Source organism: Oncorhynchus gorbuscha, linkage group LG10 (genome assembly GCF_021184085.1).
Source record: "Oncorhynchus gorbuscha isolate QuinsamMale2020 ecotype Even-year linkage group LG10, OgorEven_v1.0, whole genome shotgun sequence".
NCBI lineage: Eukaryota > Metazoa > Chordata > Actinopteri > Salmoniformes > Salmonidae > Oncorhynchus > Oncorhynchus gorbuscha.
Genome location: NC_060182.1, coordinates 44,523,535 through 44,551,197, shown reverse-complemented (window position 1 = coordinate 44,551,197; position 27,663 = coordinate 44,523,535). Strand labels below are relative to the sequence as shown.

Here is a 27,663-nt window from a genome sequence, read left to right as displayed (position 1 = left end):
ACAGAGCAGCACAGTACAGAGCCAGACAGACAATGTGTCTGTCATGTAAAGTGTACCAGAGAGCGTGTTTGAGAGAGCCAGAAAGAACAGATACAAAATGTATATTTAAAAACATGAATAAACCAAATATCTGTGTATGTGAGCAATAACACTGTGTAGTAGATGACCATAAGGTCTAGTCAAAACTCCAGTTGCCCCAAAATGTGGGGGCGCTTTTCATATGGCTCAGGGAGCTCAAAAACACTTAGAGCAGGTAAATAAATCCTGCCCCTGTGCAGATCTGTGACTGGCACACGACCGCTGCAGAAAGACAAAGGAAGAAAAAGAGAGGCAGAAAGTAGAGAGCGACACAAAGAGAGAGAGAGAGAGAGAGAGAGAGAGAGAGAGAGAGACAGAGACAGAGACAGAGAGACAAAGGAATACAAAGAGAAAGCAAAAGAGAGAGCAGAGTCACAGCTGGCAGCCCTACAGCTCCGTTTCGGATGTCACTAAGCCTACTCATTCTACTCTTGGCTAATGGATAGTGCCCAATTCATTTCAATCTGGCTGGGTAACATTGAGATGGAAGAGAATTAAAGAGCAATCAAATCGTTAGTGTGGTGTTTCAGTCAGGAGGAAAATCCTAACAGCTGGTGCTGTCACAGCTATCACATAGCTTGACCTGTCCCGTCTCTGATATTGTCTCGAAAAACGGATGTTCACCAACACAACTAGGCACGCTGCTAACCCCAACTCAGACCCTAACAGAGACTACTGACTCCTACCCCTCAACTCATCAGGATGAAATGAGCGTTCACATCTGTCCACATGCTAGGTCGCTACTTCCCCATTCGCTTTTCATGGATGCGGGTTCCTGTAGGTGTTTCAGTCTCTTGGCGGTACATACACCATGGCCGTGTTCTAGGCTTCAAGACGCATGCCGGATCTTACAACGGCTCGATGGGTGTTTAACGTATGAGCTAAACATTACGATTCCGTGCCAGGACCCCCAAAAATGTTGGATATCTTATATTGTTCTGGCAATTCTCACATAGAAACTTAATTGGGAGGAAGGATGTTTGACATGCTTGTGACATTTGTATCACAAACCATTTTTGGGGGAAATTCATGACGAAGAGTTATTTTTGAGGACCTTTTTTCAGACCTCTACATGCGTCGTGTAAGACCTTATGATCCGGGAATCGTACGCGATACATGCAACATCATGGTTTCATTAAGCTCTAACATATGGATTATGTCTAGATTTTGAAAACAAAAAAGTACCCTATTTGATTTAGCTTATTTTTATACGTATTGTTTGGAACAATATGTGTCTCAACACCTGGATTTGGTCTTATGTAGTAACGTTTGAAACCGTTTTTTTTACATTGGTAAAAAGTAAAGACTGGTATATCATACACTGCATTTGTTTAGGATCTTTTTTTGGGGGGGAAGTTGATAAACTGGCAAATTGTCAAACTTAGTTTTGAAGCTATGACCCATTTTATATATACATAGAATTGACATTATAACCAAATCACAACAGAGGGAGTTCCTTTTTAATCCATTTCCCCATTCACTGTGTTGATGTTGCTCATTAAACGTATAAACACTTCAAAATGAGCAGGGAGCCCACTCTGGAAATTGTATGTACTTGTACAGTATATTATAACAAACTATATGTCTTAAAATGTACGAAATCAAAAAGGGTCCTTGTCAATTATTGATATATTTCATGTTAAATAAATGTAATTGTGTTTTGACAGGACCTCGACATACTACAGTATAGGGAGTATAATGACACAAATATGTTGTCCGTTATGCTTGAGCAAGGCACTTAACCCTAAATTGCGTTTGTAAATCGTTCCGGATAAGACAACTAAAATGTAAAGGTATCATGTACAGAAAGAAAACCAAGTCAAAGATCCTTCCTCCCAATGACATTTCTATGTGAGAATTGCCAGAACATTCGGATACAAAAAAAATATTCTAGCTGTATCCTTTCGTGGAATTACCCAATAGAAATCGGATTACCGACTGCGCAGTCGATGATGTGGCAAGCAACCATTGGTCGATGCAATGCCACATCTGCAATGTACTCAGTCTGGAACATGAACCATACTTGGCAGTGCTCTGCCTAATTACCACTTCCAGGTCATACCCCTAAACTAGGCTGTCATTGGACAAGTCCAGACAATGAACAAGTGACTGCTATGCTGAGCTGCTATGACAGAAAAACTAGACGGAGAGCATGATGAGTAAAACTACAAGAGACACTGATTGACAAGGAGCCGAGGATGGAGCGAGGTCTTCGTTTAATGAGTGTTCAAAAGGCAACTACACACTCTCGTCTTTGCTGCTTGCTCTATGAAGGACCTTCAGGGGGTTGAGGAAAGGATAGAACATGACAAGATGTTCTCCTCTTTCTGCAGGAAACAGAGGGACAGTCAGAGTGGGAGGAGACTAATGCATCCCAGTGCAGCTGAGCATCTTTGTTTTGTCTTTACCAATAACTGTCAGACGAGTGGACAGCACTGTAGATCACCTTGATCGATTAAGAGGTGAAAGGGTTTATATTCCTAGTGTGCCTAGAGCTCCCAACATCAGCGCACAAGTCATAAACCAAAGTGCCACAATAACTTTCAACAACTCCAATGCAAAACAATGACAAAAATAAGATCCCATCGTTGTCACGTCATTCTGTAAGGAAAGGCATATGACATGCTAGCTCAGTATTCTGTCTGGCCTCTACCTGTTTCAGCGGCAGCAGCATGAACTCCTCGGTCTTGGACACCTCCACGAAGTGCTGCAGGACGTACTTGTGCGCCGACTTGAGCAGGTCGCTGCAGGAGTGCGTGTCTGCGAAGCCGCGGATACCCAGGCAGTTAGAGGGGTCCAGCTGGCTGAGGAGGAACTTACAGCAGGCGTCCCTCACCCCGTTGAGCTGCAGCAGGCTGGCCGCTGGGAGTAAGGTCTAGAAGAAAAAGAGGACGATCGGGGGGGAGCCATAGACGCCTGAGCGATGTAGCAAACGTAGCTGCTGCAGTTTTTGCACCCCCACTTTTTTTTTTACCAGAAAAGTATCATGATCCATTAGGTAATTTCTCATTTTCAAAATGATTAGTAGTGTTTTTCACTAGTCTTAAAATACATTATTATATAATAGATCAAAATGGAAGTAACAGATTCCATTTTGCACCCCTTCCCCCTCGTTGCCTCAAGATGAATGGTTTGGCCCACTTGAAACCGATGCTTCACTCCCTTGCTCCACTGTTTTGGCTCAGTGCAGTTAGAAAGCACTCGCTGCACCACTGGTGTTAAAAAAAAACGAACATTTGTATCACTGTTTCATGTCGGATGCACACAGGGTGTTGTTACATATCATTTGAGAGGCAGCACCACGAGCAAAGTTTGCCATGTCACGTTGCCTGTAAGAACCTTGATGAGCACGAGCATGTCTGATAAGGCTTTGCTGTATCGCAGCCTCTGAGAGAACCTCAAATTGCTGGAGTCCTCTCTCCTCACCTCCTTCACAAAACTCATTGGAGGAGAAGGTCAGAGGGGCGGCACCTCTGGCTTTCTCATCCAATGCGATTTGAGAAGGAGGCGAGGACAGGGGACGTGAGGAGTTTACACTTGAGATTCTCCCACTGACTGAGTAGCCTTCCTTCAGCCTAACACCGTTGCGGAAAACGGCGTGTCCGGTAGCTGGCGGCTGTCAATGAGTAGCTGACAAGTAGATAGTGAGAAATAATCATGAGGCCTAATATTACATCGGTGAAATAACTTTTCTCCCCAAGCTGTTTACAGGTATTTAGAACCATTTGGCATTTGGCATTTTTGCCAACCATTTCCCCAAAATAAATTGGTTTAAACCACATTGCCAAAATGTTGTTTTCATTCAGTTACAAAAGTAAACAGCCTGGCTGAGCCCCATGAGAGTGGACCACGGCCGCGTCACGGTTACAATGTAGCCAAGCTGTGTTTATATGTGACTGTGTGTAAATTGAAAAAGCACAGGATATTTGTACCTCGATGAAACAGCTCTGCTTGGTTGGTAATATCGACCCAATAAGCTATTTCTACCCTTGTTACATCAAATATGTATGCTGCCGAGACAGATTTGAAACATTTTGATAGTGACAGCAGCTCGGTTTCTATCCAATTGGCGACATATTTTCATGCGAATATTCTAAAATATGCATGAAGAAAACATGTGCATTTTTTCACCAGTGGTGTGTTTCCACCAAACGGACTTGCAGATAAAAATCAGTGTGTTATGCCGTAGAGCATAATTTTTTTTCTTTTTTTTGCTTAAGTTTAAATGTACTGAATAAAAATAAATTAAGTTCAATGTGTTTCCATTGTATTTTTGACTAAAACTGTTAGGTTAAATAGCAAATGTCCCTACTCTGGTCTTGGTACATGTGCTCTAGCCAACAGCTGGAAGACAGTCTACAGTTTGGGTAGGCTAATCTACATGAGATTATTACTGATCAAATCGAGAACGGCAGTCAAGCATCGATCCTGTCACCAGAATAAGACTCTCAATATGTATTGGAAAGGAGCATCAAACTCACCACCCTGTGAAGTTCAGAATAACGTATTTCATCTGTAACCTAATACACTGCATGGTTTCCCAAGTCATAGTGGAAGGACCACACACCATATCATCATGTGAATCCAGGTTTACTTTGATATGGTTATTCTATCTATATTTGCATATAAATGAGTTTCCACCACCATTTCTCACAGAATACATTTTACCGACACAAAAAGATCCCACCTTGTCGGACAAACAAATTATCTTTAGGCAAATATAAACTTGTACCAAACCATCAGCTGTCCTGATTTTTTTTATATGGTATACCTTTATTCGCATAAAAACAACAGGGCCAAAAAGGCAGAACGGAAAAGTAATGTGCTTGCTGAGACTACACTTTGTTATTCCATTGTACTCCCACTTTTACATAAAGTCTGGTTCCAATGGGTGGAGCAATAGAAAACGTGAAGATGAGCATAGGATGATGTGGGGTGTGAGGATGAGCATAGGATGATGTGGGGCGTGAGGATGAGCATAGGATGATGTGGGGCGTGAAGATGAGCATAGGATGATGTGGGGCGTGAAGATGAGCATAGGATGATGTGGGGTGTGAAGATGAGCATAGGATGATGTGGGGTGTGAAGATGAGCATAGGATGATGTGGGGTGTGAAGATGAGCATAGGATGATGTGGGGTGTGAAGATGAGCATAGGATGATGTGGGGCGTGAGGATGAGCATAGGATGATGTGGGGCGTGAAGATGAGCATAGTATGATGTGGGGCGTGAAGATGAGCATAGGATGATGTGGGGCGTGAGGATGAGCATAGGATGATGTGGGGTGTGAGGATGAGCATAGGATGATGTGGGGTGTGAGGATGAGCATAGGATGATGTGGGGCGTGAGGATGAGCATAGAATGATGTGGGGCGTGAGGATGAGCATAGAATGATGTGGGGCGTGAGGATGAGCATAGGATGATGTGGGGCGTGAGGATGAGCATAGGATGATGTGGGGCGTGAGGATGAGCATAGGATGATGTGGGGCGTGAGGATGAGCATAGGATGATGTGGGGCGTGAGGATGAGCATAGGATGATGTGGGGCGTGAGGATGAGCATAGGATGATGTGGGGCGTGAGGATGAGCATAGGATGATGTGGGGCGTGAGGATGAGCATAGGATGATGTGGGGTGTGAGGATGAGCATAGGCTGATGTGGGGTGTGAGGATGAGCATAGGCTGATGTGGGGTGTGAGGATGAGCATAGGCTGATGTGGGGTGTGAGGATGAGCATAGGCTGATGTGGGGTGTGAGGATGAGCATAGGCTGATGTGGGGTGTGAGGATGAGCATAGGCTGATGTGGGGTGTGAGGATGAGCATAGGCTGATGTGGGGTGTGAGGATGAGCATAGGCTGATGTGGGGTGTGAGGATGAGCATAGGCTGATGTGGGGTGTGAGGATGAGCATAGGATGATGTGGGGTGTGAGGATGAGCATAGGATGATGTGGGGTGTGAAGATTAGTATAGGATCATATGGGATAGGATGTAAATGGTTTGTGGCGTTATGCTTAAGGATGTGACAATATATAAGAGATTAGGAACAGAAATACTTTAACGAAGTAATGTAATCATCAGTATCAGTGTGTTTTCGTGGAATACTTTTACGGTTTTTACTTTATGTTACTAAATGTATTAGTTCCAGAGAGGTAGGTATACAAAGCTATTAAAACAAGAGCCAAATACTTCTCAAACCCGTTCAGATTTCATGCTCTCCACGAACATCAGAGTACAGAACTCTCACGTTATTACTTTGACAGCGGTCAGAGAAGTTTACAAACTTTGAGAGTGTTCGAGACCACCATGTAGAATAATGATGGTACATTCCCTACATACGGACTACTTTTGAATATATAGCGCACTACAAATGTAGTTTTATCTCAATCTCTTCATTCAAAGACTCAATAATGAACATTCTTACTGACAGATGTGACTGCTTTGCATGATGTATTGTTGTCTCTACCTTCTTTCCCTTTGTACTGTTGTCTGTGCCCAATAATGTTTGTACCATGTTGTGCTGCTACCATGTTGTTGTCATGTGTTGCTGCCTTGCTATGTTGTCGTCTTAGGTCCCCCTTTATGTAGTGTTGTGTCGCTTGTCGTGATGTGTCATGTTCTATATTTCATTATTTTTTATTGTTTTCTCCAGCCCCCGTCCCCACAGGAGGTCTTTTGCCTTTTGGTAGGCCGTCATTGTAAATAAGAATTTGTCCTTAACTGACTTGCCTAGTTAAATAAAGGTTACATACAAGTAAATAAATACAAGTAGGGAAAAGGGGCTATTTGAGATGCAGTAGTCTTTTCTTCTTACCTGCACGTTGCCCTCCCCCACCACGATTTCTGCTGTGTAGGCATACTGAACCAGCTGTTCCAACGCCTGGGGGTCAATGTCATGCAGGGTCACGTGGGTCTGGCGACTCTCCGACATCTCATCTGCATGACCACAGACAGACAACAGAGTTCTCCAGTTTTCCAGTATGTGCCTGTGTCCGTGAGGACAAACCATATGCGAAACCAATTCAACATGTCAAGTGAGAGAAATCAAATCAGAGTTGATTTCAAGTGCAATTAACACTCCATTTTAACTGAAAGATTTGTGTGTGTGTGTGTGTAATGTGGTATATACTCTATTGCAGGGTTCCCCAACTGGCAGCCCATGGGCAGGGGGGGGGGGGGGGTGACATAAAAGACTGTAATAACACCAGCAACTCAGCTCAAAGTGATTCATTTATAAAATATGTTTCAAAGTATTCCCACACATAACAGCTAGCTTTGAAATTATTATGTTTTAGTCAAATGTTATATCTGTTTGGGCTTCTTGCGCTCAATTTGCATTCTAAAAATGTTTTGTAACTAAGTTCCCGGCCCCATGACCATTGTTTCAAGAGCAAAAATCGACCTGCGGCTTAATCTAGTTGATGATCCCTGCTCTATTGCCACAGACATGAAGCACGTACCTCCCATTATACACAAATTATCATAGGACAGTCACTGCATAGCACTATGAAATTGTTTAGCATTTGTAGCTGTCTGCGTCTGAGTGATTAATTGTTTTGACTGTCAGACAATCTGTGTGTAATTCCGATTCCTGGAACTATGAGGCGCTTGTGTTAAGCCAAACACAGCGAAGAAGCATATTTTAGCATGGAAGGTAGTCCATTTGTTCCAACAGGTCAAAAGAACCAGCACACACGCACAACAGCGTTTTGGTTATATTGATTAGATTGTTGGCTGTACAGGGCACTCGGAAAGAATTCAGACCCCTTGACTCAAGCTCTATCAGGTTGGATGTGGAGCGTCGTTGCACAGTTATTTTCAGGTCACTCTAGAGATGTTCGATCGGGTTCATGTCCGGGCTCTGGCTGGGCAACTCAACGACATTCAGAAACTTGTCCCCAAGCCACTCCTGTGTTGTCTTGGCTTTGCGCTTAGGGTTGTTGCCCTGTTGGAAGGTGACCCTACGCCCCAGTCTGAGGTCCTGAGCGCTCTGGAGCAGGCTTTCATCAAGGAGCTCTCTGTAATTTGCTCTGTTCATCTTACCCTTGATCCTGATTAGTATTTATTCCGCTGAAAAACATCCCCACAGTATGATGCTGCAACCCCCATGCTTCACCGTAGGGATGGTGCCAGGTTTCCTCCAGAAGTGACGCTTGGCATTCAGGCCAAAGAGTTCAGTCTTGGCGTCATCAGACCTGACAATCTGTTTTCTCATGGTCGGAGTCCTTGAGGTGCCTTTTGGCAAACTCCAAGCGAGCTGTTGTGTCCTTTTTACTGAGGAGTCGCTTACGTCTGGCCACTCTACCATAAAGGCCTGATTGGTGGAGTGCTGCACAGATGGTTTTCCTTCTGGAAGGTTCTCCCATCTCCACAGAGGACCTCTGGAGCTCTGTCAGAGTGACCATCGGGTTCTTTGTCACCTCTCCGAACTAGGACATTCTCCCCAGATTGCTCAATTTGGCCGGGCAGCCAGCTCTAGGAAGAGTCTTGGTGGTTCCAAACTTCTTCCATTTAAGAATGTTCTTGGGGACCTTCAATGCTGCAGAATTCTTTTGGTACCCTTCCCCCGATCTGCGCCTCAACACAATCCTGTCTCGGAGCTCTACAGACAATTCTTTCGACCTCACAGCTTAGTTTTTACTCTGACATGCACTGTCAACTGTGGGACCTTATATAGACAGGTGTGTGAGGAATGGAAACAGGATGCAGTTGAGCTCAATTTCGAGTCTCATTGCATAAGTATTCAGACCCTTTGCTAAGAAAATAAATTAATACATTTGCTAAAATTAAAATAAAAACTTTTCGCTTTGTCGTTATGGGGTATTGTGTGCATTTTGATGTTTTTTATTTTGTATTTAATCCATTTTAGAATAAGGCTGTAACGTATCAAAACGTGGAAAAGGGGAAGGGGTCTGAATACTTTCTGAATGCACTGTATCAGCAGACTTCAATAGGCCTAGGTTTAGAGCATGGTCAGTTGAAAATGAGTCTAGTGGTGAGTCTTAAAGCCTCATACCCTCACACGGCTCTAGTCTGAGCTGCAGGAGGGAGGAGGAAAACTGGGACACACCTCACCTGGTGATATATGACCCCGACAGGAAAGAACGCACACAGACAACAGGGAGGAAGGAAGGAAGTGGTCACTGACGAAGAAGGAAGCAAACAAATGAGGTGTTGCTCACAAGTTGAGGTGCCACTGCCACTCACACATATTGAGCAAAATGTAGCGCAGTTCAATGTCTGAGCATTCAAGCAACAACCAATAATCCCCACAAACCCCTCACACCACTTTGTTCATGGTAAAAGAGGGGGAGACGGTGTCCCAAAGTGAGTGACTAACACTAGTAGTGAACACTGGTGAGGGCGTGGAAAACAGAATAGCAGCCTCAGTAGCCGTGGGTGCGGACTCGGAGGAGGGATACTTACTTGTAAACATGGCGTGGAAGTAGGTACTGCAGGATGCCAGCACCACCTTGTGTGCCTTAATCTCCTTGTTGGAGACGTGCAGCACGATGTCGCAGAGCAAGCTGCGCTGGCGCATCCTGTTCATGGACACGAACGAGTCGTGGTAGTGGCGCTTGGAGTTGTGCGAGATGCTGTGGCCGTCACGGTTCAGCAGCTGCATGCCCCCCTCCATCATGGTGCCCTGCTCCGCTGCAGCCGGCTCCTGCCTGGGCCTCACTCTGGGAGACTGCAACACACAAGGGGATCAACCAATTCTAAGAATTTTACCCACATTCCCAGGTTTTCTAGAAGACACCAGAATTAATTTTGCAGCCCTAGGTTCATTCCTATTAAGTTGACCCAATTCAAAAAATCTCTGTTTTGTCATATGTGACTGTCATCAAAAAAACTCTTACATCACAACTGCTGTAATAGGCATGACAGGTGTCATAACAGTCATAGTAGCTGATGTGACAACTGACTGTACAATCATGACAGCCAGGTATACCAAAATGTAGGTTAGCTAGGCCAGCATGGTTAGTTTGTATAGCACTCTGCGTTAGCCAGTAATATCTACATCATAATACTGACATCAGCGATCAAGACTGCTTGATTCTAATTTGCTTTCAGTCTGACCGTCAATGTCATTGAAGATGTTGATGTAGGCTAGGTCCTAATCATGTATGTCAAATCAAAAGTACAATACAGGTTGAGTTAGTTTGACTAGGACTGATGGTTTGGTTAGCTAAACTTGCAAGTCTGTGTGTTTGGTTACCAAAGCATCTACTGTCGCCATCTAGTGAACTTGCTAGCTATGGATGAACACATTTCTAGTGGGAAATGTGTTAAATTATGGTATATGATGGTATAACAAGAGATTGTCAACTCCATGGAAGTTCATTATTTTCAATGGAACGCATAGCCTCTTGTTGATTATCCCTTATGTAAACTTGTTCAATGTTATCCTTGCTTATAAGGCAAGCTTGATATCGTATGTATTGTAATAGAATAAGGTCTTAGCTCATTGCCAGCTGCAGCTCCTGGCAGGGTGTGTGGTGTAAAGAAGGATGCGCGCGGGCACACACACACACACACACACCTTTCCTTTGAACTCTCTCATCCAGTGAGTTCTCACGTTAAGAACACACTTTAAAATGGTGCATAAGCATCTAGATGCCCTATACTGTACTCTGTAGAATCGTGTTATAATGAATATTTACATTCCTCTCAACTGTGTGTCATGCCACAAGTGGCTAAAAGTGTCATTTAAATCGGGGCCTTTTTCTACCAAATATGGTATATTTTCATAGTAGTGTTTTAGAATCTAAAGCAGGCCTTATAAAAAAGGTTTAGGAAGGCTTCATGAAAAGGCCCACCATGATATGTACTGCCATTTTAGCCTGAACAGCTGTTGACTCTTAGTATATCACTTGTAAATGCCTCGTCAGCTTTATTGAGCTAACCAGCCCGGTCTAACCCCGTCATAACCCAAAATGTCTGAAGACATTGTACCAAGGTATGTGTAAAATTATTCTGCTGGAAATGATATTGTTGTCAATATAGCCTACCTTTCTGATAGGCTGGATGTTTGTTGATTGAAGGCTGTGTGTACACACATGCCATAAGTTTGTGCGTTCTGGGGGTGTAACCAGTCTGAAAGATAACCACTGTTAAAACGGTTAACCCTATCAGTCCTGTGACCCCAGAAAAAGATTTGCCTTTTCATTATCTGACTTTCATTTATATGTAAAGCCCCTTATACTTCGCCTCACAAGTGTTTTACCATCTTCTTTTCAGGACAACCAGGGTTACAAGCTGAACACAAAACTATTTGACAAAAACAGTTGAATTCATGAGTTTTGTTGACAAATGTCAATTTAAAAATAAGGTCCACCAAAGCAAAAAACAGATAAAAGATGAATTTATATGAATTCTGTAAGTACGTAAATTGTTTGCTCACTGAGAGCAACATCCATCTAGTCAGTGACAAATGTGTGGAGTTTGTGAAAGCAACTATGTGAGCTTATTACAGTACTATAGACACTATGTCCTGGGATTTCCTATCTTCTTCGTAAAAGCTTGTGAGGTTTGTGAGAGTCTCAGCTTTTAATACAGCTTTTAATAGTTTGTAGTTCAAACCATTCGGACTCTACAGCCATGTTTGTAAAAAGACCAGGCCCTGGGCCCCTTCGGGATCCACCCTGAACATATTTTTGGCAAACTGGACTGCTGTGACTGTATGCTTGTTCTGGGACCCTACTGGCAGTAAAGCATTTCACCTGGCCAAGGTTGTACTTCAGTGTGTGTGAGAGGGTGAGGTACTACGATGTCAGTGGAGTTATGTTACAACTGGATAACGGTAACACTATCTTACGTTGGTTCTGTGGTAACAGAGTGTAAGTTTCATGCCGTGATGACCTAGCTTACACTTTAGGAATCCACTGTCCATTTCTATGAGGCCTATGCCATAGATTATATAGACTCAATGGAGACTTTGTAGTATGCATCAGTGTGAGATGCATTACTTTTTGCTCCTTCAACAAATTCATTTTTTAAACTGATAGAGAAGCATCTTAAAATGTCCCCACTACTGCATAACAGGGCTTGTTTCTTTCTCTTTCTCTCTCTCACACACACACCACACCCACCCACACGTTCTAATGCCCTGGGCAAATAGCTAGCATTGGGCTATTTTGCACATTGATAATTTCCAAATGTTGACATGACATTCATTCAAGTTCATATTTTCAACAGATACAAGGTTGCCAGCACCAATGAATAAGAATGCATTGTTGTCACTGCAGCGATGTGTCATTAACTGAAACACTGACTATTATCCGTAGCCATGCCACCGTCAGTGTCACTGAGGGGACACACAAACCTATTCACACACACATAACAATACCTTTTTTTCTGACTCACTAGGTATTCTGGATGACTGCCAGACGTACTGCTTCAATTTCTGCAGACCATTTCTCCGCTTCGTTTGTTCATCAGCATGCATTTGGTCATTTCACCTTCCCCCTTGAGGTGGTTTCTATTCATTTCTATTCCTAAAGGATGTGGCATTGCACCCCCAACCCCAACACCATCTATTTTGAATAACTATCATCAGCAAGAAAAGCAATGGCATAAAATACAAAATGACCAGTGATAAACGTTGCAGTTTCGTGGAACCAGGGAAGAACTGACGACGTGACTGTGGTAGAGGCCTGAACACCTGAATAAAGTTTAGGAAATGCATCGCGACAACATCAGCTAGACCAGCACGACAAAATTGAATAAGATATAGCCATGTTTGAACTAGCAACAAATCCGAAATGTATTGACTAGCTTGACAGCCAGCTAAAGTTAGCTAAAAGCTCTAACTATATTGAGTAAATTCAATTTGACGAAGCATTACTAAAATGTCAGAGAAGAAAAAAGGAAAGGTCACAGAAAGCGAAGAGGAAGGGAATTTGCAAGTATCCTACATTTTCCCAAATGGTGACAGATATGAAGGAGAGTGCTGCGGGTCCACAGAGGGAGTCGTGGTGAGGCGTGGTATGGGCAAACACACCTCAGCCAGTGGTGTCACCTACACTGGAGAGTGGCATGATGACAAGATGAATGGCAGAGGGACTCTGGAGCATCCCTCTGGGGCCCTGTATGAAGGGGACTTCAAAGACAACATGTATCATGGCACAGGGACATACAGCTTCTCTGACGGTGGAGGAATCCATCAATGTTCTGTTTCTTGAACGCCAACAAGAATGTACGTAGAATGTATGCACACGACTGTAAGTCGCTTTGGATAAAAGCGTCTGCTAAATGGCATATATTATTATTATTATTATATTTAACACCGACAACGAGACAGCCTATAGGGAGATCAGAGACCGGGTAGTGTGGTGCCAGGACAACAACCTCGCCCTCAACATCAGCATGACAAAGGAGCGGATCGTGGAATACAGGAAATGGGAGAGCCGAGCACACCCCCATTCACATCAGTGGAGTGGGTCGAGAGCTTTAAGTTCCTCAGTGTCCACATCACTAAGGATCGATCATGGTCAACACACACCAACACAGTCGTGAAGAAGACACAACAATTCCTCTTCCCCCACCCAGGAGGCTGAAAAGATTGGCATGGTCCCTCAGATCCTCAAACAACTCTACAGCTGCACCATTGAGAGCCTCTTGCATCACTGTTTGGTGTGGCAACTGCTTGGCAGCCGACAGCAAAGGCACTACAGAGAGTAGTGCGCGTGGCCCAGTACATCACTGGGGAAGAGCTCCCTGCCATCCAGGACCTCTATAACAGGCAGTGTCAGAAGAAGGCCCGAAAAATAGTCAAAGACTCCAGCTACCGCAGAGCAAGAGGTACCGAAGCACCAAGTCTGGAACCAACCGGAACATGAAAAGCTTCTACCACCAGGCTATAAGACTGCTAAATAGTTCATAAAATATTTAACCAAATAGCTAGCTGGACTATCTGCATTGACCCTTTACGCACAAATTTTTTTGACTCATTAAATACACTGCTGCTACTGTTTATCATCTATCCTGTTGCCTATGCACTCAATCACCCCTGCACATCAACTCGGTACTGGTACACATAATAATAAATATATATAATATATAGGCAATTTATCTTTACTCATTTTGTATTTATTATTGTGTGTTATTACTTTTATATTACGTCTCTATTTTCTCTTACTCTGCATTGTTGGGAAGGGCCCGTATGCAAGCATTTCACTGTTAGTCTACACCTGTTGTTTACCAAGGACATTTTCTTTGAACGACTGATCCCTCTCAATGAAGTCACGGAAGTTCAAGGCCGACCGTGGTATTGCAGGCATTGTTTGCAAAAAAACAGGTTCCTCCTTTACAGTGAATGGAAAAATGGCGATAATCGTGGTCAATCTTCATGTCAATGTATTTTTTTTAAGACAATCATTGCTTCTAATAGACCAGAAAGACAGGTCTTTGAACCAATATGGCCAAAAGTATCTGGACACCTGCTCGTCGAACATCTCATTTCAAAATCATGGGCATTAATATGGAGTTGGACCCTCCTTTGCTGCTATAGCAGTCTCCACTCGTCTGGGAAGGCTTTCCACTAGATGTTATAACATTGCTGCGGGGTCTTGCTTCCATTCAACCACAAGCTGACATTGTGCATCCGGAGGCCGTTTGGAACTCGGTAGTGAGTGTTGCAACCGAGGACAGACAATTTTTACACGCTTCAGCACTCGGCGGTCCCGTTCTGTAAGATTGCGTGGCCTACCACGTCACGGCTAAGCTGTTGTTGCTCCTAGATGTTTCCACTTCACAATAACAGCACTTACAGTTGACCAGGGCAGCTCTAGCAGGGCAGAAATTTGATGAACTGACTTGTTGGAAAGGTGGCATCCTATGACGGTGCCACGTTGAATGTCCCTGATCTCTTCAGCATGAGTCATTCTACTGCCAATGTTTGTCTATGGAGATTGCATAGCTGTGTACTCGATTTTATACACCTATCAGCAATGGGTGTGGCTGAAATAGTCATGTAGAGTACTTAACAAGAGGGGGCAGCACTGAGCTAGCCTGCAACATCTTCTCCTGGAGTAGCTCAAACTCTCCATGAGACGCCAGCTTAACCGACTTAATTTGGCTTCAATTCACATGGGAATTAATGGCGTCACGTGAAGCATCCAATTTGATAATCGTTACGGTCCGTCTCGGTCCATATTTGTGTAAAGCATATGATATATGAAGAAAGCCTCCGTTCAATCCTCTGCAGGGGTGTCGTGCTGCCGGAGTGCAGGCTCCTTCCCTTTTGACTCCAGAATATACTGAGCTTATAAAAATATTTCTGGAAAATTAATTCTGATACATTCTAAATAAATTATATTTAATGAAAAACTATAGAATGACAAATAAAAATGTATAGCAGCCTAGAGGTAGGTAAATTGGTGGTTTCTTCCCCGTCTTCTCTCTGGCGGTGGCAAGAATTCACTATTAGGCTACCTGTGTGCACTGCAGAGGCCAGTAAGACTCTTGCCCACTTTGGCCAATCAGAACGATGGGAAAAAAAGTAATTCTCTGTGTGTCTGCCTCGAAGATGTTCATAAAACTCCATGGAGCCTCATGCACAGTGGAACCCTGAACAATATGTGACCACTTCTTAAGGTGACAACGTTTTGCTGAAGACTCCCAAACCAAAGTGGCCAAAGGGAGACACAAGGATCATTCTGGCTTGGAATGTCAGGGTAGACAATTGGAAATGTGAAATGGGCCAAGTTGGAGGTAATAATGCATTTCGGTTATAGTTTTTGAGAAGCATGAATACAACACACCAAACACCTGATTTTTATGCCTGTGCAATTCTACATAGTAATGATTTATGTACACTACTTGGTCAAATTACTTGATAGAATGTAATTGCATGGATTAAAATGCAATGAATTGATAGTTGCCTTCTCTTTATTTTATTCTGTAAAACGGTACGATACAGTCGGAAAGTATTCAGACCCCTTGACTTTTCCCACATTTTGTTACGGTACAGCCTCATACTAAAATCGATTAAATAAAATGTTTTCCTCATCAATCCACACAAAATACCTCAATAACAAAGCAAAAACAGGTTAATAAGTGTGCACATTTATTATAAATTTAAAAAACTAAAATACCTTATTGACATAAGTATTCAGAACCTTTGCTTTGAGACTTGAAATTGAGCTCAAGTGCATCCTGTTTCCATTGATCATCCTTGAGATGTTTCTACAACTTGATTAGAGTGAACCTGTGGTAAATTCAATTGATTGGACATGGTTTGGAAAGGCACACATCTGTCTATATAAAAGGTTCCACAAATGACAGTGCATGTCAGAGCAAAAACCAAGCCATGAGGTTAAAGGCATTGTCCGTAGAGCTCCGAGACAGGATTGTGTCGAGGCACAGATCTGGGGAAGGGTACAAAAATATTTCTGCAGTATTGAAATACCCCAAGAATGCAGTAGCCTCCATCATTCTTAAAATGGAAGAAGTTTGGAATCACCAAGACTCTTCCCTGAGTTGGCCGCCCGGCCAAACTGAACAATTGGGGGAGAAGGGCCTTGGTCAGGGAGGAGACAAAGAACCCGATGGTCACTCTGACAGAGCTCCAAAGTCCCTCTGTGGAGATGGGAGAAACTTCCAGAAGGACAACCATCTCTGCAGCACTACAACAATCAGGCATTTCTGGTAGAGCGGCCAGACAGAAGCCACTCCATAGTAAAAGGAAAATGACAGCCAACTTGGAGTTTGCCAAAAGGCACCTAAAGGACTCTCAGACCATAAGAAATAAGATTCTCTTGTATGATGAAACCAAGATTGAACCATTTGGCCTGAATACAAAGCTTCACGTCTGGGGGAAACCTGGCACCATCCTTACAGTGAAGCATGGTGGTGGCAGCATCATGCTGTGGGGATGTTCTTCAGCGGCAGGGACTGTGAGACTTGTCAGGGTCGAGGGAAAGATGAACGGCACAAAGTACAGAGAGATCCTTGATGAAAACCTGCTCCAGAGCGCTCAGGACCTCAGGCTGGGTCAAAGGTTGACGTGGAATATTCCATTCAAACAATCATCTTTATTCAATGTTGATTAATTATTTCAATAATGAAACCATCGACTCAACATTCTTGACTATCGGGCCGAGAGCCTACCCTTCACAGACAATGCACAGTTTATATAGCTGATACCAGAATGCTTGGTTCCACCCATCCCATATAGATTGGGGGGCACCATAAGCCATTTTGGGTTCATCCTCTGGTCATCTGCCTCTGGTGTTGTCTCCCAGATCCCAGGACAATTAAGAATACTGAGGCCTTTGTTCTGTTCCTCCAGGCTCTCTCTATTTTGGTGAGGCCCACCACATCTGATCTATGGAATGCCAGCTGTAGGTTTTATATCACCAAGCCATCACTTAATCAGTTGCCAGTCCAAGTTCCATAAAGACTCCTCTCAGTTAACTCAGAAAGGAGCGAGACAGTCCTAAGAACCTTACTCTATTAAATAAAACAACCATTTGGTGCATAAATATAACATCATCTTGTACCCACAATGTAGAAAATAGTAAAAATAAAGAAAAACCTTTGAATGAGTAGGTGTGTCCAAACGTTTGACTGGTGCTGTATGTAAATGTGACATTTAAGTTCTTTATTTTTTTATAAACTTGCAAAGAATTATATAAACCTGTTTTGCTTTGTCATTATGGGCTAATGTGTGTAGATTGATGAGGGGAAAAAACGATGTAATACATGTTAGAATAAGGCTGTTACGTAACAAAATGTGGAAAAAGTCAAGGGGTCTGAATACTTTCTGAATGCAACATTTATTGTAACCATGTGTTCAAGCTAATCAAATCAAAGCGTATTTATAATACAGCGTGTGCCATACAATGTAAGACCTACACGCAATAAAGCCTTCCTTGCAAATAGTGCAATGATATTAAGCTATATGTATTTACATTAGGTTATAGCCTACAAATAGCTATACCATGTAGTCATAGGCCTATTACAAATGATTGTTGTTTGATCCTGAACTGGCCAAATGGAAGAGCTATCCTTCAGCACCACAAGTTGGTTCAACTTCTTTAATTGACATCATTGCACAATCCTGGCGCTGTACTTTCAGAACCTTTCAATTTAAATATCCCTTTAAAATTACATTTCATCAAGATCTGTTGCCTATGCCTATAATAGTCATATCAATCGCTTATTATTACAAATTGAAAATTGTCCCTTCTCACAACGGTGCTTGTTTAGTAAAGCTAGATCAAATAATCAATGTCATGTTACATAACCAAATACAACATAGGGCTGTAACATTCCTGCTACACCAAAAGCACCTTTTCTAATGAGATTTTAGAATGGTTTAGCTGAAACCGAATAGTCATTTCTTTCTCATGCACCAAAACTCCACAGATCGTGGCACAAGGCAGGATATGTGCTTTGATTTAAACAAAATACGAGAAAGGGTAATAGTTTAACACCATCTTCTCTCATTCACTCAGGGAACAGTAATTAAAGAATAACTAAATGCCTATTCCCATGAAAATGATTGAGATCAATAAAATAATCAGAATGGAGATACGTTTGGACGTTTCACCGGTAAAACATTAATAATGATCATTCATGATTGACAGTGATGATGGCCTATATTTTGAATTGAGGTAACCTATGCCTAACTCGATGTTTGAGAGTATTACACATATTTAGACAATAGCCTGTGTGTGGGCATAGGCAGACGTTGCAATTGGAGGATGCATTTTTTAAATAATTATTCAATTGGCTAGATCTGTCGGTACACACTGAGTGATAAAAATATGAAGTCACTTTTTTTAAGTCACCCTCATCAAAAAATAAATCGCACTACACCAGTGATCCTCTATGACGTTGCTGACTGCATGAGCAACGAAATCAAATTTAAGGTGGATCTGCAGCATTGACGAGATCCTCATCGTTGCGGCGTGAATAAAATTAGACACTGACAGGAATAAATTATGTTTTTTTTGCTGTAATTGTGATAACGACTAAAAGGCGCTTATGACATTAATACATTATCATTAGCTATCTACTATGTGCAAGGTGCTATCTCTACACCACCTTAAATCGCTGGATCGTCTGGTCTGGCCACTCAAGAACATCATCGCAAAACAGGGCACTCCAACTCTGTACCTGGGGAGCTATCCTCCTGAATGGTTTCACTCAGGTGTAACTAACCTGATTCATCCATCGTATCAACCAGCTAATGATTAGGGTTGGAGTGAAAACCTACACTACAGAACGATAGCACTCCAGCAACAGGGTTGGAGAGCCCTGTCCCAAAACATAACCTGCAGCAAATGATCAACCTCTCAGACAAATCGATATTGAAGTCAGAACATCGAATCCTAAATATATTTAGCCGCTCTATTGAGATTACGTTCCCACAGAAAAAAAAGTTGTACTATAGCTAGAAATGAGTGACTGCGTCTGGTGTCCCACGAGATGGACATAAAGTGCAATTTTGAATTTCCATAATGGCTATTTAGCTAGCGACACTCTTCCATATGGTTAGCTAAACGTTTCCCTGTTCATCTGTGGCTAAAACATAACTGTCATTGATTTTGCTACTATAGCTAACTAACCGATAGCTAGCTAGCTATACGTTTACTACATAGCCACCGGCAGCCGTGACAAAATGACATTGCGATGTCGGGATATAGCTAGTTAAAGTTAGCTAGCTAGCTACTACACAGTAGAACTCAAGACTCACCAGCCGTCGTCTGTGTCGCAAGGACAGCACAAACGTATTTCTAGCTGTAACCTTTTCCAGTTTCTTGATATGTTATAGTCCAGGTTCAGAATGTAACTTATTTGATTTATCAGTATTTTGAATTGCTAATCATCACGTCAACATTACATGATGTCGCATCAAAACAATGCTTGTGTCGCTCGCTCCACACAAGTGACACTGACAAATACTTCGTTTCTCCTTCTTTCAGACTGCACATTTTAAAACAGTTTTTATATCTTGCAAAAACACAAAGTGAACTAATACGTGTTTTGCTATTGCACATGATACCGATTGAAAATCGAAATACAAAATCAATTTAGATTAACTACAGTCTCTGCTAAATCTACTGGATTTGCATAAACCTTCTCAAATTGAACGTCACCCATAATATCAATGCTTTAGATTGGTGAAGTTCGAGGTCGTCTTCTTTTGTAGTCACGGTTGACGAATCATCAGTCTCACAATACCTATGTTCGAGAGGATCAAAACAGTAATGTATCATGAGTAAATTGTGACTGACGGATCTGCAAATAATAATGAGTAGTTATTTATGATTGCAAGGTTCTTTGTAGATCATTTGGCTGCAATGTTGAACAAGCCCACAAAATGGAAAAGCATTTAAAGGGGCAATCTGCATACATTTTTTTATTTCGAAATGTATTAAAGATTAGTGGAATCTGTGTGGGTTGCTGGACAGGTAGGATGACTGACAGTGAAGGTGAACAGGTGGTCACGTGTCAGGTGACAGAGGAATGTATGAGACTGAGGCAGGAATTCCTTTAACCATAAAGTGGTATATTTACTGGTAGTCTGTGCTGCATCACAAAGGAAACAAATAACATGTATACAATCAAATTCATAATCAAAGTTCAAATCATAGCAGTCATTATTAACAATTCACATTACACAATATGTTTGAAGCGTGCGCTCCAAGCCGCGCTCCGCGGTGATAACTATAAACAATAACTGAATGGCCCACTCTCCCGATCACCACAGATCATTCAGATGAAAGGTAAGAGTCGGTGGACTTACGTGGATTCATGGACGCACAGAACTTCTGGATCAGATGGATTTAGGGAAGAGAAAGCAGCGAGATCAGGCGATGGCAATTTCCTCCTTTTATAGAGTTGAGATCTGTAGGACATTTCCACCTGACCTAATTAAAGCGCCCCTGGCCCAGCTGAGTAAATGGCAATTAATTAAAGGAGTATTCCACCAACTCCATGGGCCTTTTCTACAGCCACCCCGGAAATTTGTTAATTTCCACATTCCTCAAAAAGGCTCATTGCTCCCCATCCTCTGTCATCTCAGGGAGAGGAATCAGTCGGGCAACTGGCCGGATATATGTCCGGTTCTTCACCTGGATTTCCACTGATCTAACATGACCATCGGTCCCAGGCATGGTCTTAGTTATACGGCCCACCGGCCAGGAGGCTCGAGGCAGCTGAGGGTCCACCATCATTACTACTTGGCCAGTTTCCAGGCTGGCCATTTCTCTCCGCCATTTCCCTCTGTGCTGTAGACTTGGTAGGTAATCCCGAATGAATCGGGCCCAAAATGGTCAGCTAAGATTTGGCTGTGTCGCCACCGGCGTCTGCCTACGAGGTTGGTATCAGCATACATGGCTTGAGGAAGTGACGCATCTCGGCGTCCCATCAAAAGCATATTCGGTGTAACCGGATCGGGGTCAGCGATGTCTGCAGAGAGATATCCCAAGGGTTTGGAGTTCAGAATCCCTTCCACCTCTATCAGGACAGTCCTCAAGACAGTTTCAGTGACAGTTTGGTCCCCTAGTACGACTCGTAAGGCCGTCTTTACAGATTTGATCTCTCGCTCCCATGTTCCTCCAAAATGAGGAGCGCCTGGAGGGTTAAATTTGAATGAGATTTGTTGGTCCATCAGCTGATCCTGGAGGCTGGGTTCCATGGCTTGGAAGGCTTCCTCCAACCTGGCTTCTCCTGCCTTGAAGTTTGTACCTCTGTCAGCCAGGATCTCGTAGGGTTTCCCCCGTCGGGAGATAAACCGCCGTAGGGCCATGAGGAAGGCTTCCGTATCCAAACTCTCCAGTAGGTCCAGGTGGACACATCTGGTTGTCATATACTTGAATAGAATGCCCCAGCGCTTTTCCACACGACGACCTAACTTGATCATCAAGGAGCCGAAGCAATCTACTCCTGTTGACCAGAAGGGTGGTTTAAGGAGGCGCAAGCGAGCAGGGGGTAAATCTGCCATTTTGGGCACCGTAGCTCCGGCCCGCCATCTCTGACATTCTACGCAGGCGTATTGGTGCTTACGAATGGCTCCTCGTCCTCCAATTATCCAGTACTTCCGCCTCATCTCCCCATAGACCCTCTCTGGCCCTGGGTGGAGTAGCCGCTCATCATAACTCTTGATGAGGAGCCTGGTAAGAGGGTGTCTGGAGTCAAGGATAATTGGGTGGATAGCATCTGGGTCCAAAACCTCCGCTTGGCGCAGCCTCCCTCCGACTCTGATCACTCCAAGGATTGGATCATATTCTGGGGCAAGAGAGAGAAGACGGCTGTCCTTAGCCACTTCCCTACCGGCTTTCAGAGCTTTTAACTCCTCAGGGAAGCTAACTGCTTGTGCTTGCTGGAGGAGTAGTGTCTCTGCCGCGAGGGAGGTAGGTATAGAAGCCACCCCATCTGAGGTCTGGTTTGTGGCGGTGATCAGATCCGGCAGTGTTTGGGATTGTGTTAGGTCAGGGAGAGCAGTTGTTGGTTCCGTAGAAATGCTGTAGCATTGGGCAGACTTCCTTAACTCATGAGCTTCAGTCGGTCGCGGAGGGGCCGCACGCCTGGGGGCTGTCGGCCACTCGTTCTCTGGTTGGGACAAGAATGGTGGTCCCAAGCTCCAGCGATGGGGTTTAGCCAATTCCTTAAGGGTTTTACCTCTAGTAATGTCATCAGCAGGATTGTTTATGCTATCAACATACCTCCAGTCCTGGACTTCTGTTAGGTCTTGGATTTCCGCAATGCGAGTCCCGACAAACACCTTATACCTGCAGGACTCCGACTTGAGCCATGTCAATACAGTGGTCGAATCACTCCAGTAGATGATCCTTTGGATTGGCAAGGTGAGCTCGGCTCGCAAGGTAGAGGCCAACTGGGCTCCGGAAAGGGCAGCACTGAGTTCCAGCCTAGGCATTGACAACTGCTTCTTGGGTGCGACCCTGGACCTGGCCATGACAAAGGAGACATGGGTGTAGCCTGCCTCCATAAGGTTATGAATCTCTCGGTTATGAACTTCTGCAAGCTCAGGATTCTTCACCAGGCGTCGCTCTGTTCCACGCAGTAGTGGGAGTACAGCCCGTGTCGTGGTTGCCAGAGGAGGATGGTTGGGCACCCGTAGCAGTGGGGTTGCATACCTGCGAACTCCATCCATTTCAGTGGTGGTGGTGCTCTTCTCCAGGAGGTCTAATGCATAGGAGTCATTTTTCGAGCGAGTGACCTCCTGTAGCTTCCGGTTGGAGAAGGTGTCCATCTTCCATAGCATCTCAACATTCCGAAGGAGGTCAGTGGCTGCATCTGGATTGCTTCTGGTGAAGAGGACTTGCTGTGACTGTACAGCTTGGGTGGAGAGAAGTAGATGGGATGGACCTTGCACAGCCCAACCCAAGGATGTATGGACAGCAATGGGTCCTCCTTCTGGTCCAGCTCGTATAGGCTCAGTCGGGGTGACGAGATGTGGGTGGTCTGACCCAATCAGGATAAGTGGTGCTACTCTGGCCAGGTTAGGAAGAGGCAATCCTCGTAGATGAGGATATTGTTTCTGTAGAACACTTACCGGGCAGGAGTGCTCTGCGAGATTCAAGCCATCTGCCGTGAAGGCATTGGTGATGTTATAGGCCACGTCCCTGTTTCCTGAAGGTGAAATGCTAAAGGTTACAGCAGAGCCTTTCATTTGGATAACATCATGTCGCACCGTTCTGAGATTAAGGGTCTCGGGGTCCCTTCCAGGTTAAGCTGACGGGTGGCCGCTGTGAGAATGATTGTTCTTTCTGACCCATCATCTAGAACGGCGAATGTATCAATGCTTCTCCCTTCACTTTGCAGAGTGACCTTGACCACCTTCAACATGACCCTTGGAGACCGGTTCTGCTGGTCGAGATACAGCTCCTTTGCAGCTCCTACCATGAGCATACTCTGCTCCTTCTTTGCTTGGGGAAATAGATCATGCAACACGGTGAGATGGATTTCTTCACAACGGTTGCAGGGTTTCCTCAATGTGCAGGTCTCCACCTTATGGCTACGGGCACACTTGTAGCATCGCTCGCCTGAAGTGATCCAGGCCTTCAATTGAGTTTGAGTGAGCTTTTTTACTCTGGGGCATGAGCCAAGGAAGTGCCCCTTACTATTGCAATATGGGCAGTAAGGCTGGAATTTGATGTTCTTGCTCTTGAGAGGGGTCTTCTTCCCGGGTTCCTCCCCGGCCTCACTATTTAAGTACATGGTAGTGGGATTTGGTCTTTTCTGTCCCTGCTGGCGTTCAAACTCCTTCCCTTCCCCCTATGGCTATGGCGGAGATTGTGGCCTGGTGAGCGATGCTCTTCGCCTTTGCCTTCACCTCCAACCATGTGGCCAGGTCTCTGAGAGCATAGGTGCTTCTCGAGCCCTCTTTCAGGATGCCCTTATTCAAACAATGTTCAATGAAACTGTCTCTGAGGTACACTGGAAGTTTGCTAAGAAGCCTGTCCACGTGGGAGCCACATTTTAGCTCGTTCCCGTCTTCTCCTTCAACGGATTGGAGCATAGAGGTCAGGGATTGGACAGCCAGGGAGAATTCTTGGAAGGCAGCATGGTCTCCCATTTTAATTGGAGACGTGTTCAGGATGTTGTTTAGTTCATTCTGGACTAGCTGACGTGGCTCACCATATCTCGCCTTCAGGGCCTGGAGAGCTGTCGTGTATGGTGTTGCGGAGTGCATAAAGGATTGGGCCAGCCTGTATGCACTGGGAAACCGCAAATGATCCATTAGTACTTGGTATTTGTAGCGTTCTGACAGATGACCGTGAATACCCAGTAGACTCTCCAATGCCATTTCCAAAAGGACAAATTCACTCTCCTTTCCGTTTTCAAAGTATGGCAGTTTGGGTCTGGGAATTCCATAGGCTGAGGCTACTAGAAGTTTCATAATGTTGGCTCCCTCTTCTGGTTGCGTGAAGGATAAACCTGGGACTTCTGATGAGCCCACTGTGGCCTCATTGGGCCTGTCCCCTACTGTCCCAGACCCTCCATTTGTGGCAGCCGGAATTGGGCGAGAGCCCTCCAACCTGTTGTTTGAGGACTGGCCTGGCCCTGGATGAAAGGAACGATTTGCCTTGGTTGGTAATTGGCGGAAAGGCGAAGGAGTGATGCTTTGTCCAGATGGAGGAATGCTAACTTGTGTCACTGGCATAGAGGGCGTTGGCGGAGCGGCCCGTCTCCCGTGCTCCGTGTTGGCTGTTGACCCCGGAGCCTCCGAGGACTGTGTGCCATGCTGTACCAGAGGGGCAGATTGGGAAAGAAAGGCAGACAGTTCAGGTCCATGTGGAGGGGTGGTCAGGTCAACTCCCTGTTCGTTCCTCTCCAGGAAGGATGAGACCATCCGTGCCTCCTCTAATTCCCTTCTGGCTTGACGGTGCCGTCGCTGCTGTGCCAGGTCCTTGGTGATGAATTCCCTTTCCTGTAGAGCTCTACGGGCCTGCACATCCAATTGGTGACATCGTTCGTCAGCCTGTCGTTCCTCCTCAATCTGACGCTCAATTTCCTCCAAAGCTAATAGTTTCATCCTCTCTTGTAGGACAGCGGTCTGTGAATTGCTGAGGGCTAGTGAATGGCGGCTGCCATGGCCACTTCCAAAGGGGTATCCACTGGTCGAACTCCCACTCCGTCTAGAGTGCTTCGACAATTTCCCATTAGTTAAAGGGTGAGCGGAGCCTGCCTCTGGAAGCTGGTCGACCTGTGCAGTGGGAGTTACCTCTTCCATAGGTTCCTCACGTAGACCACTTTCCTGATCCAAAGCAGTTTCCGGTCCTTGGCTCAGAGGGGATGGTTGATGGCTGAAACATATAGTTGATCCATCAACTCTTTGAGCTCTGGTGGGCTTGCCCTTTGATGTCGGAACCTCGACCACATAGTCCTTAAGATAACCAGGTGCTTGCCTGGTTCTTCTGGTGCTGCTGGTGGTTGAGGATGAAGCCTTTGTTACTTTAGGCTTAGCTCCTGGATATTTCCTTTGTTCCAAGACCTTTCTCTCAGCTGCTCTCTCCTCCTCTCTTCTTCCTTCCAGTGGAGACAATTCTTCCCTCTCTGCCTCCATTTCCTTTTCACCTGTCTTTGGTTCAGTCATCATCCAGCTCAAAGGACCATTGAAAGATTAGTGGAATCTGTGTGGGTTGCTGGACAGGTAGGATGACTGACAGTGAAGGTGAACAGGTGGTCACGTGTCAGGTGACAGAGGAATGTATGAGACTGAGGCAGGAATTCCTTTAACCATAAAGTGGTATATTTACTGGTAGTCTGTGCTGCATCACAAAGGAAACAAATAACATGTATACAATCAAATTCATAATCAAAGTTCAAATCATAGCAGTCATTATTAACAATTCACATTACACAATATGTTTGAAGCGTGCGCTCCAAGCCGCGCTCCGCGGTGATAACTATAAACAATAACTGAATGGCCCACTCTCCCGATCACCACAGATCATTCAGATGAAGAGTCGGTGGACTTACGTGGATTCATGGACGCACAGAACTTCTGGATCAGATGGATTTAGGGAAGAGAAAGCAGCGAGATCAGGCGATGGCAATTTCCTCCTTTTATAGAGTTGAGATCTGTAGGACATTTCCACCTGACCTAATTAAAGCGCCCCTGGCCCAGCTGAGTAAATGGCAATTAATTAAAGGAGTATTCCACCAACTCCATGGGCCTTTTCTACACTATGTACCCATTGATTCTTGAAGAATGTAACTTAGAAATGCCTCATGAGCTTAGATCAACTGTCGTACCCCATCAGAACCCAAAATATAAACTTGTTTCACTCTAATGTTTATTTTTTATTTTTAAGTCAATCTAAACAAACACTATATAGCCTCAAAACATGGTTAAAACTCACATTTTGATATCCCGGATGGTCAGTCCTTGCAACCATAGCGCTATCTATGAATTTAAGAGTGGTTACAATTCTCCAGCCACATCCCTCATCTTTTTACCAAAACAGGGGCGGGGACTCTGCTTTGTTATTGTTCCCCGTCAGTCAGTAACTCGATACAATATACTAAGGAAAGTCAACGACCAATCATATTCACATGAAGAAAACTGAATTCACACCTATCAGGAAAAATGGATGCCAAGCCTGCCCTCGGAAGCCCCTATTTTCTGGCTATAATACCAGAGCTCGCATTCATTTCCTGAATTTTTCTCTCTTCAGCTTGGCAGAAGAAAGAACACGTCATGCAATTTACCAACTTTTCAAGCACACGAAGACTACTAGATTGGGCTCTGACTTAGGTGTCTGTTACTGGGGAGACATACACGTCCCTATAGATGTTGCGAGTTTTGGGTCTTGGTATTGGTTTGCTTAAATCTAACTTCACTGAACAAAACTTTAACAAAAATATAAACGTAATATGTAAAGTGTTGGTCCCATGATTCATGAGCTGAAATAAAAGAGCCCAGAAATGTTCAATACACGAAAAAAGCTTATTTCTCTCAAACTTGTTGCGTAGATTTGCTTACATCCCCTGTTAGTGAGCATTTCTTCTTTGCCAAGATAATCCATCCACCTGATAGGTGTGGCATAACAAGAAACTGATTAAACAGCATGATCATTAAACAGCTGCACCTTGTGCTGGGGACAATA

At 44.2% G+C, this 27,663-nt stretch overlaps 1 protein-coding gene across 2 annotated transcripts in view; it reads right to left on the bottom strand.

The window, feature by feature from the left end:
* LOC124046168 (kelch-like protein 17) overlaps positions 1–19,967 on the bottom strand; it is a 56,467-nt gene extending 36,500 nt beyond the window's left edge. The window contains exons 1-4 of one of the 2 annotated variants that reach the window (XM_046366248.1): positions 19,779–19,967; positions 9,500–9,764; positions 6,888–7,009; positions 2,732–2,953 (exon numbers count right to left, since the gene is read on the bottom strand). In XM_046366248.1, the coding sequence (XP_046222204.1) occupies positions 2,732–2,953; positions 6,888–7,009; positions 9,500–9,713 (558 nt within the window). In that variant the 5' untranslated portion in view covers positions 9,714–9,764; positions 19,779–19,967. The remainder of the gene's footprint in view (positions 1–2,731; positions 2,954–6,887; positions 7,010–9,499; positions 9,765–19,778) is intronic. The other variant, XM_046366250.1, reaches the window with a different exon arrangement.
* Positions 19,968–27,663: the final 7,696 nt, after the last annotated feature.